Raw genomic sequence first — 12,668 nt, 5'->3', positions numbered from 1 at the left:
ATTTTGTCTTATGAATGCTAATTATTTGGTATTATACATCCTAATGTGGAGTACAGAAAAACCTATCCCTTCTGTGCTATGATGAATGGCCTGTTTACTTGCATTCCTTCAAATACTGTCTATTTAAATTACTGGGAACAAGACCAGAAAGACATAATACTCTGTTTGCCAGTTTTAATAGCAAAATTGTTTAGACTTCAGAAATATCTCATTGTCTATGAATCCATTAAAATATCCATCACTGCATGCGTCTTGTTTCTCTCCCAAAGCAGTATAGCCTGTATTTCTTCATTTCTATTTTCCTTTAAAGACTGCTATGGTGTATATGATCTTGTCAATCAAGGTGTTTATTTGACTTGCTGTAAGTTCATTTTTCTTCCATTTATTAACTTCTTATGTTGTTTGAAATTGAAAGGCATCTGCTTTCTCTTTGCAATCTTGATGCTGTCAGATGACTTAGAGATGTTGAAAAAGGAAAAAGCAGAGCATTCATATCTCTCCTGAATTTATTTATTATACTTCATAAACCTACTGAAGTGCATTGGCATTAGGGACAAATAAGCCTTTTCCTCCTCTCTAAGAACAAATACTGTTGGTTTGCTTTGCTCTTTTTCTCACAAGCGTGAAATTCATTTGCATTATTGCACTGTGTACAGTGTATATTTCTGTAACATTTATCCAGCTTCCATGGGAAGAAGTTTAATATTTATTGTATGTTCACAGCGATATGCCTAGTGTATTTTCGTGCTGTAGGGATTATGAGACTGTTGAACTGATAAAATGTAATTAATAAAATGTTACTGTTTAAACTGTTTTCCAGGTACATCTACCTTTATGGAAGCATTAGCAGCCAATGGTACCACCAACATACAGACTTCTGTGACAGGAGTGACAGCCAGCAAGCGGAGGTTTATTGACGACAGGAGGGATCAACCTTTTGATAAAAGGCTGCGGTTCAGTGTGAGACAAACGGAGAGTGCATACCGGTACAGAGACATTGTTGTCAGGAAACAAGATGGATTCACGCACATCTTGCTATCAACAAAATCATCTGAAAATAACTCACTAAATCCAGAGGTCAGAACAATCCTGATTTGGGAGGGGGGAAGGAGGTGGCAAGGCTGCAGAAGGAATTATAAATCTCTGCCGTGTTTGTACCTCTTATTCAGGCACAAACACACTAAATGAGATGTGGGTTTTTCTTGCAAGTTATTATACATCCAATTGACTTGTAGCTTGATTCAGTTGAGGGTGTTAACTTATGTTATCTGAACATAGATATTTTGATGATGTTTGATGAACATAGGAGTTTTGATGTACTATATTCTCTAATAGATGTGGAAATCAGTGAAGTGCAACTCAAAACAAACTTTAGTCTGAATCAAGGTTCTTTTCCTCTGAACTGGTTGCATGTGCCATCTGCTGTCCAAATTACAGAAATGCTGAATTAATTCTATAGTTAAAGATAACATCTAATAATTTTTTTCTTAATGATTTCATCATCTCATTCTGATCATGTTTAGAAACACAAAGCTAACACTGATGGGGCTTTGGGTTGTTTTGCTGTTTGCTTTTTAAACTTTCTTATATTTGAACAATAAAAAAAACTTTATAAATAGTAACTTTTCTAATATGATGATTGGATCCTAAGGAAAAATGAGAATCTCAAAGACTGAGATCCTTCATGACAAAGGGGAAAGAACAGCATGCTAATTTCTAATGTTATAATAAAAGTACTTTAATGATTTTTTTTTTATTTTTTTTTTTTCCAGGTAATGAAGGAAGTCCAAAGTGCACTGAACACAGCAGCTGCAGATGACAGCAAACTCGTGCTGTTCAGTGCAGTTGGTAGCATTTTCTGCTGCGGTCTTGATTTTATTTATTTTATACGACGTTTAACAGATGATAGAAAAAAGGAAAGCACTAAAATGGCAGAAGCTATTAGGTATGTAAATGTATCTTCAGTCATCTGAGCGGGTATTTTTCATTATCCAGTCTGACTTGCTTTATCTTTTCTATTTCAAAAGCCTCTAATTCAACAATACCTCAGACAATCACCTGTTATGTGATAAGCATGCAGCACTTCTTTATAATCCCTGTCCATTTCTATCTGGGTTATTATTTCATGCATCACTATTTATACCATTAAAATTTAACTATGGAAACTAGTGTTATGATAATATTTATCCAGTTGAAGCCAATTTTAAAAGACTTCAACAGCCATACACTTTCAGGAAAGGTAACTGAACGTACAGAAACACAAGATGATTGTGTTGATTGTGACTGAATGGTTAACAGCATAACTGATACAGAACAGTAGAATTATGGATATTTTAGTGGTGAACTAGTAGTGAATAAGTAAATACTAGTTACCTGTTGTGGTTGAACCCAGGAAGCATATGAACACCCTGCTGCCTTTTGCTCATTCCCCCACATCTCAGTGGGATGGGGAGAAAATAGGCAGGAGGAAAAAGGGTAGAAATTGTAGGTTGAGATTAAAAACTATTTACTTAGAAAAAGGAAGAAAAAAATAACAGTAATGGTAACTTATACACACATACACAACCATAAACTAGAAGAATGTTTATAAATATGTATGGATCTTGCATCCCCAAGTACAGGGAAGCTCTGTTTTCTATGGCCTGAGATCTTGCAGTAACTCCTGCATACTTCCAGAATAACTGTACTCCTTCAGAGACCCTATGTTCAGTTGCTACTGTGCTGTATAAGTCTAAACTTAAAAAAAAAAAAGGGGGGGGGCTTACTCATAAATTTGTGTAAATCTCCCCATACAGTATCTAAAACTGAATTGAAAAGCCACCTGTCATTCAGGTTAAAAGATTGTTCTACAAATGCTGATTTCTATATGTTCACCTCTGAATTTAATAATCATGTACCTGCACTAAATATGAGCAACATTATCCTTATGTATCAGACCTATTAACTATTTGAGGGAGCTGGGCTTGTTCAGCCTGGAGAAGAGAAGGCTGTGAGGTGATGTCATTTACAGCCTTCCAGTACCTAAAGGGAGCCTACAAACAGGAGGGGAATCAACTCTTTGAAAGGGTAGATAACAGCAGGACAAGGGGAAATGGTTTTAAGTTGAAGGAAGGAAGATTTAGGTTGAGTATCACCAGGGAAGTTCTTCACAGAGAGTGTGGTGAGGTGCTGGAACAGGCTGCCCAGAGAGGTTATGGATGCCCTGTCCCTGGAGGTATTCAAGGCCATGTTGGATGGGGCCCTGGACAGCCTGATCTAGTATTGAATGAATGGGGAGGTTGGTAGCCCTGCCTGCAGCAGGGGGTTGGAGATTCATGATCCTTGAGGTCCTTTCCAACCCAAGCCATTCTATGATTAACTAAGAAATGTCAGTATCTTACTTGTGAGTTTGGAGTCTCTCTCCATGTCCCCCAACTTTTATGCATGCATACTTTTCATTGGAACTGGGGTGAATGTCTTTTTGTGTCGATAATATGAGAATACACAATTGTGTATCGCATACACAATTCGCATCATCATCTAAGAGAGAGTGGCTGTGTGAGGCACAAGATTTTAACACGAACACTTCCATACCAGGGTCATTAAATGCACATCTGTTCTATAACTGTGCTTTGAACTGGGAGAAATGTCAGACTTCCACACAGAGTGTAGAGGTTGGAGGGGACCTCGGGATTCATCTGGTCCCCTCAGCAGGGTGCCCAGGACCACGTCTAGACAGGGCTTTGAAGTTTGTGCCCACTGCCTCTTGTTTTGTTACTGAGAACCACTGGAAAGAGCCTAGCTATGTCTTCCTTGCAGCCTCCCTGCAGCTGTCTGTATATATTGATAAGATCATTCCCACGTTGAGCCTTCTCTTCTCCAGGCTGAACAGTCCCAACCTTTCCTCATAGAAGATATGCTCCTGTCTGTTAATCAGCTTTGTGGTCCATTGCTGAACACTGTCCAATAACACCCTGTCTCCCTTGTACTTGGGAGCCCAGAACTGGACACAGTATTTTAGTGTTTTTTTCCTTATGCTGAGGGGAAGGATCACCTCACTCAACCTACTAACAACACTCCTCATAGCGCAGCACACAATATCATTACTCTTCTTTGCCATGAGGCAAATGTGCAACTTGGTGTCAACTGGGACTGAGTCTTTTTTTCTGCCAGGCTGCTTTCATTGGCCTCCTGAATGAATTAGTGCATGGGGCCGTTGCTTCCCTGCTGGACTTTGCACTCCTTTTTGTTGAACTTTGTGAGGTTCCCGTTAGATGTTTCTCCAGTCTGTAGAGGTCTCTGGATGGCAGAACAATACTGTAGCCAGGCTTTTTAATGGTCAATAAGCTTTCTGAGAGTGCACTAACCCACCTAGGTCACAAATGAATTTGAATGTGACTGGACTGAGTACTTAGCCCTGGGATATAGGGCTGGCAACTGGCCTCCAACTAGACTTCGTACCACTGATCACCATCCTTTGGGCCCCAACCATTGAGCCAGTTTTCAATCCACCTCACCATATCCATACTTCATCAGCTTCCCTGTGAGGGTTTTATGGGAGATGGTGATGAAAGACTTACTGAAGTCTAGACAGACAACATCAGCTGCTCTCTCCTCATTGGCAAAGCTAGTCACCTCCACAGTAGGTTATCAGGTTGGTTTTGAAAGTGACGTTGCTATAGAGATTAATTATTACTGAGATCTCAAGGGCTGGTATATTTTGCTTTTAATACATGAGTGCATGTTCTTGTTTTTCTTCAGGAATTTTGTGAATACTTTTATTCAGTTTAAGAAGCCTATCATTGTAGCAGTAAATGGCCCAGCCATTGGACTTGGAGCATCTATATTGCCTCTGTGTGACGTGGTTTGGGCTAATGAGAAGGCTTGGTTTCAGACACCATACACTACTTTTGGACAAAGTCCAGATGGATGTTCATCCCTTACATTCCCCCGGATAATGGGCCTGGCTTCTGTAAGTAGCTTGCAGGGCAGGGGATGACAGCTTCACAATACAGTTGTGAAACTTTATCCAGCGATTTCACGATCTTTTAAGCTTTGCTGTGCTATCTTTATTATTCTTTCTCTCTTGAATACTTTTCATGAGAAACCAGTATTTATAGGCTCTCTGCTGTTGCAACTTAGCTTACAACTGAGGGCACCAAACAACCAGCGTGAGACCTAATCCCACATCATGGGCACCCTTAACCCTTTTGGTGGCAGAAGGGGAAGGTGTGTACCTGGATACATGCTCCCAGCTGAGGTCTTATGAAGACCAGCCAATGGTGTCTTGCATTCAGCACAGCATCAGGAAGTGTAGTAAAGAGTACACTGGTCTGTGCTTATGTTGCAGATCCCTGTATCACCAACTATCAGCAGTCTTATGCTAATATGCAAAATAGGTAAATCAGCTTTCATGCACTCATTATTCTCAAGAAGCTTCCCTATTTTATGCATCTCTCCTGATGTTAAATGAGTGCATTATGCAGGAAATACTTGATCCAAGTCACCCCTGCAAATCCTTTTTCTTTTTTTTTTTTCCTCATCTAAATTTTAGCTTTTGTGTTTTGTTTGTACGGTTTTAATGGCTTGAAATAACTGATAATGCTTTGCATTGCTGCTGAAGCTATAAGCCACATTATTTAAGTTTTTCTTTTTTCCTGTTTTCCAATCAGATAAAAGAATTGAATGTAAAAAAGAAAATGCTACTTAAAATGTTCTTACCTACATTATTTTTGTTGTTTACTTTTTTTTATGCTGCATTCCTTGAAAACTTGGACCTATGTCCCATTGCAGTTGAAACTGAATAGTAACAGTGTGAAACAAGCACTCACAGCTCTGTGTTTTTTTCCTAAGTTACTGTTTATTATATAATCCAGTTTTCCCCCATAGGCATTTATTGATTTTAAAAATACAAATTTTTAACATGTTAAAAGCATCAGGTTGAACAGATCTTATAACTAATTAATTGCGTGATGTCTGGATTTAGTGAGTAGAAGGAAAAAGAAAAGGTAATTGAAACAGGTTGATAGTTATGAGTATATTTAATATATGAGCATGTTACAACCTACTGATTGTTCCTTTCCCTTTTTATTTGGACATCAATCCATTCGTTCATCCATTCATCCATCCATTCCATCCATCCTCGTCCTTTAGAGTGAGTCTCGTGGTTGTTACTTTTTGTTTCTTCAGAACTTTCATAAAAACACAAGCTCTTCCCTAGTGTACTCTTTCATTTGCCTTCGTGAATGCTCTCATCCTTACATCTAAAGATCTAAATACAAAGCTTCTAGTGCAAATAATACTGTACTATTCCATAGCTAAATGCATTTTCCAAGGGAAAGTCCAAGCTGCTGCTTTCATACTATTGTTGACCCTTTGCAGTGTCAGTGCTGTGCAAGGCAAAGTTGGTCTTTAATCAGTGGGTTTTGTGAAATCTATTCAGAACATGTTGGAAATCTCATTAAAGCAGCATGCTTCCCTGGGAAGTCAGCAGAAACAAGAGGCAGCTAGCAGGAGATGACAGACATTCAGGGAGGAAAAAAAAAAAGTCCTACAAAAGAAAGGGGACCTCTGTCTGCTTTGAAACTTTTTTTTTACAAATGTATTGAAACAGATACCAAGTAAGTCCCACACACAGCTCTTGTACGTTGGTTTCATTGCATTCTTTTTATCAGCAACACCTAGTAAAAATATTCTAGGGCAAGACTGTTGGAAATACCTTCACGGAGTGGGTCAGTCTCAGCTGCTGAGCAGTCTGTCATGTAGAATTTTTTCCTAGAATATGGTTGATGTAAAGCTCATTACTGCAGGAAATTTGAAGTACAGACTTGGGATTCAAAACTGATTCTGTATTGGGAATACCAAGAAATTTAGAAGAATGCTTAAGCTCTGCTTTCAAGTTCTGAAAGCAAATCTGCAATAGAGGTTCTGAAGTCTGTTTGGGAAGCCCTGTTACTGTGTGTCTGCTGTGGAGTTCTTGCTCTGTTTTTTCTGGTTCTTGCTATAAAGCACAGGAGCTGTGGGATCAAGTTATACGCACCTGCTTTTTTTTCAGTCAGTCTGCAGCATGCTGGCACTGCATCTTAATCTTTTGTGTCATACGTGGGGGATTCATATTTCCCAGAGTCTGTAGTCTACATCAGTCAGGATCTTCAGCACTATAGGGAGCTGCCTTTTAGCAGTGTGTGGGAGAGTTGAGGTGCTCTGTGGCATCTATGTTTGTGTGGAAGTGCTGTGATGCACTTTCTGTTGAAAGAGGGAAACTGAGACCAGCAGATGTCTCAGCGCCTTATGGCAGTTCCTTAGTGAAAGGAGAAGTATGAAACTGAGTTTATGAATATGAGAATTGGTCATGAGAACGTGGTGTTAATGAAGTATTTTTTATCATCTTCATCTCTACGGCTGTATTTTATTTCTTGGAAAGTAGGCAACAAGTGTGTTAAATTTCAGATCAAATACAAGACGTGGTCAGATGAATAAAACTTGTTTGGCAATGGGTCTCCAGCATACAATATGTACAAATCTAAAGATTCCCTTTTGAAATCTGTCAGCTAAGATCACTATTGAGTGTGCATTTCATGCAAGGTTTTCTGCATGTGCTGTGATACAGCTTGCAGAAATAAGATAATTGCACCGCTAGCGCTTGTTGTCTTCACATTCAGGAGAACAGTGTCTTTGACAATAATAATGATGATGTTTCCTAGCATTCATTTTTTACCTCATCACTTAAGATCTATGTGAAGAATATGTGACTGACTAGCTGACTTCAAGTGTAAAATTTCCTAACTCCCAGTAGATTGTCTTCACGTTTTTATCAAAATCAGTGCTAAGTGTCTTTCAAAATTGAATTTAAATTTCTAAATATTTTTTCCTCCCTTTGCTGTTTTTTCAGTCAAAATTGTCTATCACTGATTATTGACTAGCATTACAAGTCAGTATTGTTTGTGCATGATCCAGAAAAATTAGAAAATATAATTATTATGATAAATCTTGCGTAGTTAAGTTTGCTGGAACCTGTCACAGAAGGTGTTACTAACAGGAGTATATAAATTATATGTCAAAGATCCTAGGAAGCATTCCTTTCACAAGCCAACTGAGCTGGGGGTCAGCAACTGAACAGCCTCATGTTCCAAGTGTCCAGTGATAACTTCGTCATATTTTCAGTGTAATTAGTCATTAAAGAGCAGTAAGGCTGATTTTCCAAAGTTGATGATTACTCTGAGCTTTTAATCTTCACTGGCTGTTACCATGCAGCTATCAAGGCAAACACAGTTTAATTGTCTGTAGAAGAATCTTCATTAAGAGAGATACATAAACATGTAGAGTCCCATTTAACAGGGAAGCTATTAAACAGTCACGTGTGTGATTGGAAATCAACAAATTTTACAGAGATTGTTGTATAAAATGTATTGTTCTTCTGTATCTTTATTAATGCTTTTTTCAATGTATAAGATCTTCCTAAGATTTTGGGTTCTGATCGTTTTTGTTTGTGTTTTTTATTGTTGTGGTGGGTTTTCTGTTTGTTTGTTTTTTAATTCCTTCCAAAAAAATTCCTCTATCAGCTTCAGAAAGAATCAGTTCAATATTAATTTTCTATGACTTTGAACAGAAAACAGCTAATATCCCATTCACTCGCTTCAGTGGGTTTTGGAAATTGAACTCCAAAAGATGAGCCATCTATTTCAAATGTTACATCATACATGAAATGCTATGAAGACATGTGAGATGGGCTCAAAATAAACCATATATATATATTTAGGTTTCAGAATGTTCAGTATGAAAAAAAAAATAACAGGAGACCATTGAACTACGCTTTTCTTGCAAGACAAGCAGTTCACAGGAGGTCTACCACAAGAATTAGGTGATCTTTATAATTTACAGATAAATGTAGACTTAAAAATATTTTTAAAAATAATATTTTTTTAAAGTAAGACTTAGTTACTGCAAGCATTGCTATCATGGAAAGCAAGGTGATGAGTTCATTACAGATCTGTCAGGCATTGTAATCTGTTACCATATGTACCATATGCTGCAGTACTCCAAGAAAGCCGAGGCTTACGTACACTCATGAATAGGAAATAACAAAAAACCATCTACACGTTTCACACTTAATCATAGACCTCTATTTCTACAGCTACTGAAGCTGTATAGTCAACACCACTGACCAGCTCATCTGTAGGCAGCTCTTTATTTTTAAAAGATAATGGAAGAGCCATAGTCAAACTCTTAAATAGCGTAGGCATTTTCTCTTTTCTTTTGAGCATTTTTCCTTTAACGAGTTCTGTCTCATTACATTTCATACCAGAAGTAACTTTTTATCCCTTCAGGCCAATGAAATGTTGTTCAGTGGAAGGAAGTTGACTGCGCAGGAAGCTTGTGCCAAAGGACTGGTCTCTCAAGTGTTTTGGCCAGGAACGTTCACACAAGAAGTAATGGTTCGAATAAAGGAACTGGTGACATGTAATTCAGTTGTAAGTGTCCTTAATTTAACTATGAACAACTTACTGTAAGGAAATAAAAATTAATGTATTGTTAGACTACATCGTTACACCTTCCCTCTCAAAAAAAAAAAAAGACAAGTAAAGAGTATTAATGTGCTTTTTTATTTTAATTTTTTTTTTGTTCTTGATTTAAAGAGTTCATACCTGTTGGTTTTTTTTTTTAAACCATATGCTGTAATACATTGTGGCTAAGCATACTGTACTCTTTCAGAATATACTTTCTTTTTAACTTAAGTATAAATGATACAGTAAGTAAGTCCAACTTATTCTAATTAACAGTGTAAACAGTTGCCCTAGTCATATTTTGAGTTGTAATTTAAATTACCAAGGAAATTGATAATTCTGTAGCAAAAATGCAATTTTTGACAACAGGCTAAACTTTCAGTTTTTACTGGTAATGCTTGTGGCACTCATGTCTGTGTTTCAGCAGTTCTGCATGATGGCTGCAACCACCACAATCCAGTGCTTCCTTAGGGAAAGAAATACAGTACAAAGCAACTGTTACATACAGATATTGTGGGTTTTGAAACAGAATAAGTGAAAAAGCCAACTTTTTTTTTTCCCCCAATCTTTTTAAAATGTTGTTTAAGTTAGAATGTCTGCCTGGTTATTAGAGCAGTTTTGGATAACAGTATTACAGTTAACCTTCACCAAAATGAAGTTAGTTTTCTCATGTTATCACTGTGAAATCATGCACATGTAGTACATGAATAGTTTGGAAAGCTCACATTTATGAATAACATCAGGATCTGTTTGTATAAAACTAAATGCGCAAGCTGCTCAAAACTGAACAAACTCTTCTTTTTCTGGTGTAGGTACTTGAAGAATCCAAAGCTCTAGTACGTAATATTATGAAGGTGGACTTGGAACAAGCAAATGAAAAAGAGTGTGAAGTTTTGAAGAAAATCTGGGGCTCAGCACAGGGGATGGACTCCATGTTAAAATATCTGCAAAGAAAAATCGATGAGTTCTGATGAGGTGCCCATTGACACTGGAATTGTACTTCTTGGACATCAGGGCAAACAAAATATGCCTGTTTTAAAACCTATATAAACCCACCCCTGGCTCAGCTTGGGAACAGTAGTAAATCCCTCCTCCCCACCCCCCCATTTTATTGTCAAGGGGTATGACAGTACTGTATCACTTAAATTTGAACAAAACTTTCTCCTTGATTGTTGTGTGTGTGTGTGTGTGTATATGCACATGCGTAAGGTATGTGTGTGTGCACGTATACATAGCTTTTATATATACAAAGTGTAATGCGTGACAGCGTGTACATAGACACATGCACACAGAAGGTAAACAATGACAGAGTGCACTACCCACCATCTCCTTAAAGCCTCTAGTTTTGGTCATCGTTGGCTAGTACTGTATCAGGCAGAGAATGGATTAAAAAGCAAATGGTGTTGCATTATTTTCTGCGTGGCAGGGAAGTCTGGAATAATGCTTTTCTTTTATCATTAGAATACAGAATCGAAACGGGTATTAGCCAGCCCTTACTTTCACTGCCCAACAAGTCATAAAGATGTAAGGCACTGTTGCAGAAGAAGGTTGACATACCTCAGTGGAACGTCTTAATGTTTTTCAGATGAACTCCTTAAAGCTTAGATCAAAAATATCACCCAAAAGAGAGCATGCTCAGGATTAATGCTAAGGAAACACTCTGCCCTTTCCAGGGGAGTGGTATAGAGGGATGGGAGGAAGAGAGCAGGAATGCATTTAATTCTTACCCAGATAACGTGAAGAAACCACTGTCTCATGGGGAAAGGCAATGAGGAGAAGCAGGGGGAACATAGAGGGGAAAGGAAAAAAAGACAAAAAAAGCTTGTTTTGCAGTATTAGTGAATCACTGAATATCTATGTATGAATATCCTAAGTTATAAGTTAGTTTTAGTGGGTTTTCAAATAGCCTTTTTTTTTTTTCTTAATAACTACATAAGTGCTTCTGTTGCTGGGTGAGAATACTACTTTATATACAGTTGTTTGGTTTTTATTTCCTATTTGCTGGTTTAATTGATGTATTACACCAAAAATGCATTTTATGTTCATAAATTTTAGGTTCACTTAGAATATATTATTTAATAAGTTAAAATTCTTTTGGCACACTATTAAGTAAAAAAAAAACTTTAAAAAAAAAAAAACTACCTTATATTAGATGTTTAATGTTCTTTGTCTACGCTTTTTTTATTATTTTAAATATACACTATATACAGTATGGTGTAAAAGAGTGCCCTGTGTAAATAGACCTATTTTGCATTCCTTTCAGGAGTGGTTATTGATTCCTGACTGCAGATATCTATTATTATTTGGGTATCTGTGCTTGCAATCTTATTGAATGTATTATGAAGAATGGAATAGAAATCAAACCTTATTTTTGTACAGTTTTGAAGTTTTTACTTGGAACTGACCCACCTCCCCTTCCCAGTGGAGAGCTGTACAGTGTGTAAATCTGCCTTTACCTTGGATTGGTACAGTATTTTTGCATCTGTGGGACCTACTTTTTTGTTCTAGTAGTTTGAACTATATATAAACTGTACAATCTGTAAAGTTTTTATAGAATAAATATTCAGCTGTGAAAACTGGTTAAATAAAACTAATATTTCTTAACACATTTTAAACGTGGTTCTCATACAGTTGTCTTTTTCAAAGGCAGTTCTGATTTTAGAGGAAGCATTGCTTAAAACATGAAAATTAGTGACCTCATGTTTTTCATGTTTTCATGTTATTCATGTTTTACTCTGTCAAACATATATAAGCTCTTACTCGTTTCCTTCAGTGAAAACCTGGTTGTGGTAAACAGCACTGACATTTTCTCCAAGAGGAGGATGATAACACCTCAGGACAGCCCTTTTCTGGTACCTTGGAAGGGGCATTTGGGCAAAGGTTGCAGCTGTTCCGGCTTGAGAATCATTTTTGCTGTCCTTACATACAGGAGAATTTCTCTGAAACAGCAGACTGGACCTAGAGATAGGAAGGAATGGAGATAGGAGAGGAATTACACCAATCAGAGATCAGTCAATTCAAGTGGAAATTGAATTCCACTTCATTTTGTGCTGCTACTGTCAGTCAGGCTGTTACTATGCCTACAGTTTGCATATTCAGCTGCGAATAAATTGGAAAAAATCCTTAGTTCAGACCAATTTCTGTACACAATAACAAACCTTACACTTACAAATTGTGCCTTCATTC

General features: G+C 37.4%; 1 protein-coding gene across 1 annotated transcript in view; it reads left to right on the top strand.

The window, feature by feature from the left end:
• The window catches only part of CDYL (chromodomain Y like), a 105,905-nt gene extending 93,815 nt beyond the window's left edge, over nucleotides 1–12,090 (top strand). Inside the window, 5 exon segments of the mRNA XM_042869983.1 lie at nucleotides 821–1,077; nucleotides 1,773–1,945; nucleotides 4,741–4,951; nucleotides 9,306–9,449; nucleotides 10,295–12,090. Coding sequence (XP_042725917.1) covers nucleotides 821–1,077; nucleotides 1,773–1,945; nucleotides 4,741–4,951; nucleotides 9,306–9,449; nucleotides 10,295–10,453 — 944 coding nt within the window. The 3' untranslated portion in view covers nucleotides 10,454–12,090.
• The last annotated feature ends 578 nt before the right edge of the window (nucleotides 12,091–12,668 follow it).

The sequence above is a fragment of the Lagopus leucura genome, unplaced genomic scaffold (genome assembly GCF_019238085.1).
Source record: "Lagopus leucura isolate 7727_CA_CO unplaced genomic scaffold, USGS_WTPT01 Super-Scaffold_100002, whole genome shotgun sequence".
In the NCBI taxonomy this organism is placed as follows: Eukaryota; Metazoa; Chordata; class Aves; order Galliformes; family Phasianidae; genus Lagopus; species Lagopus leucura.
Note: the sequence above shows the minus strand (reverse complement) of the source record. Positions and strands in the feature narration are given on the sequence as shown.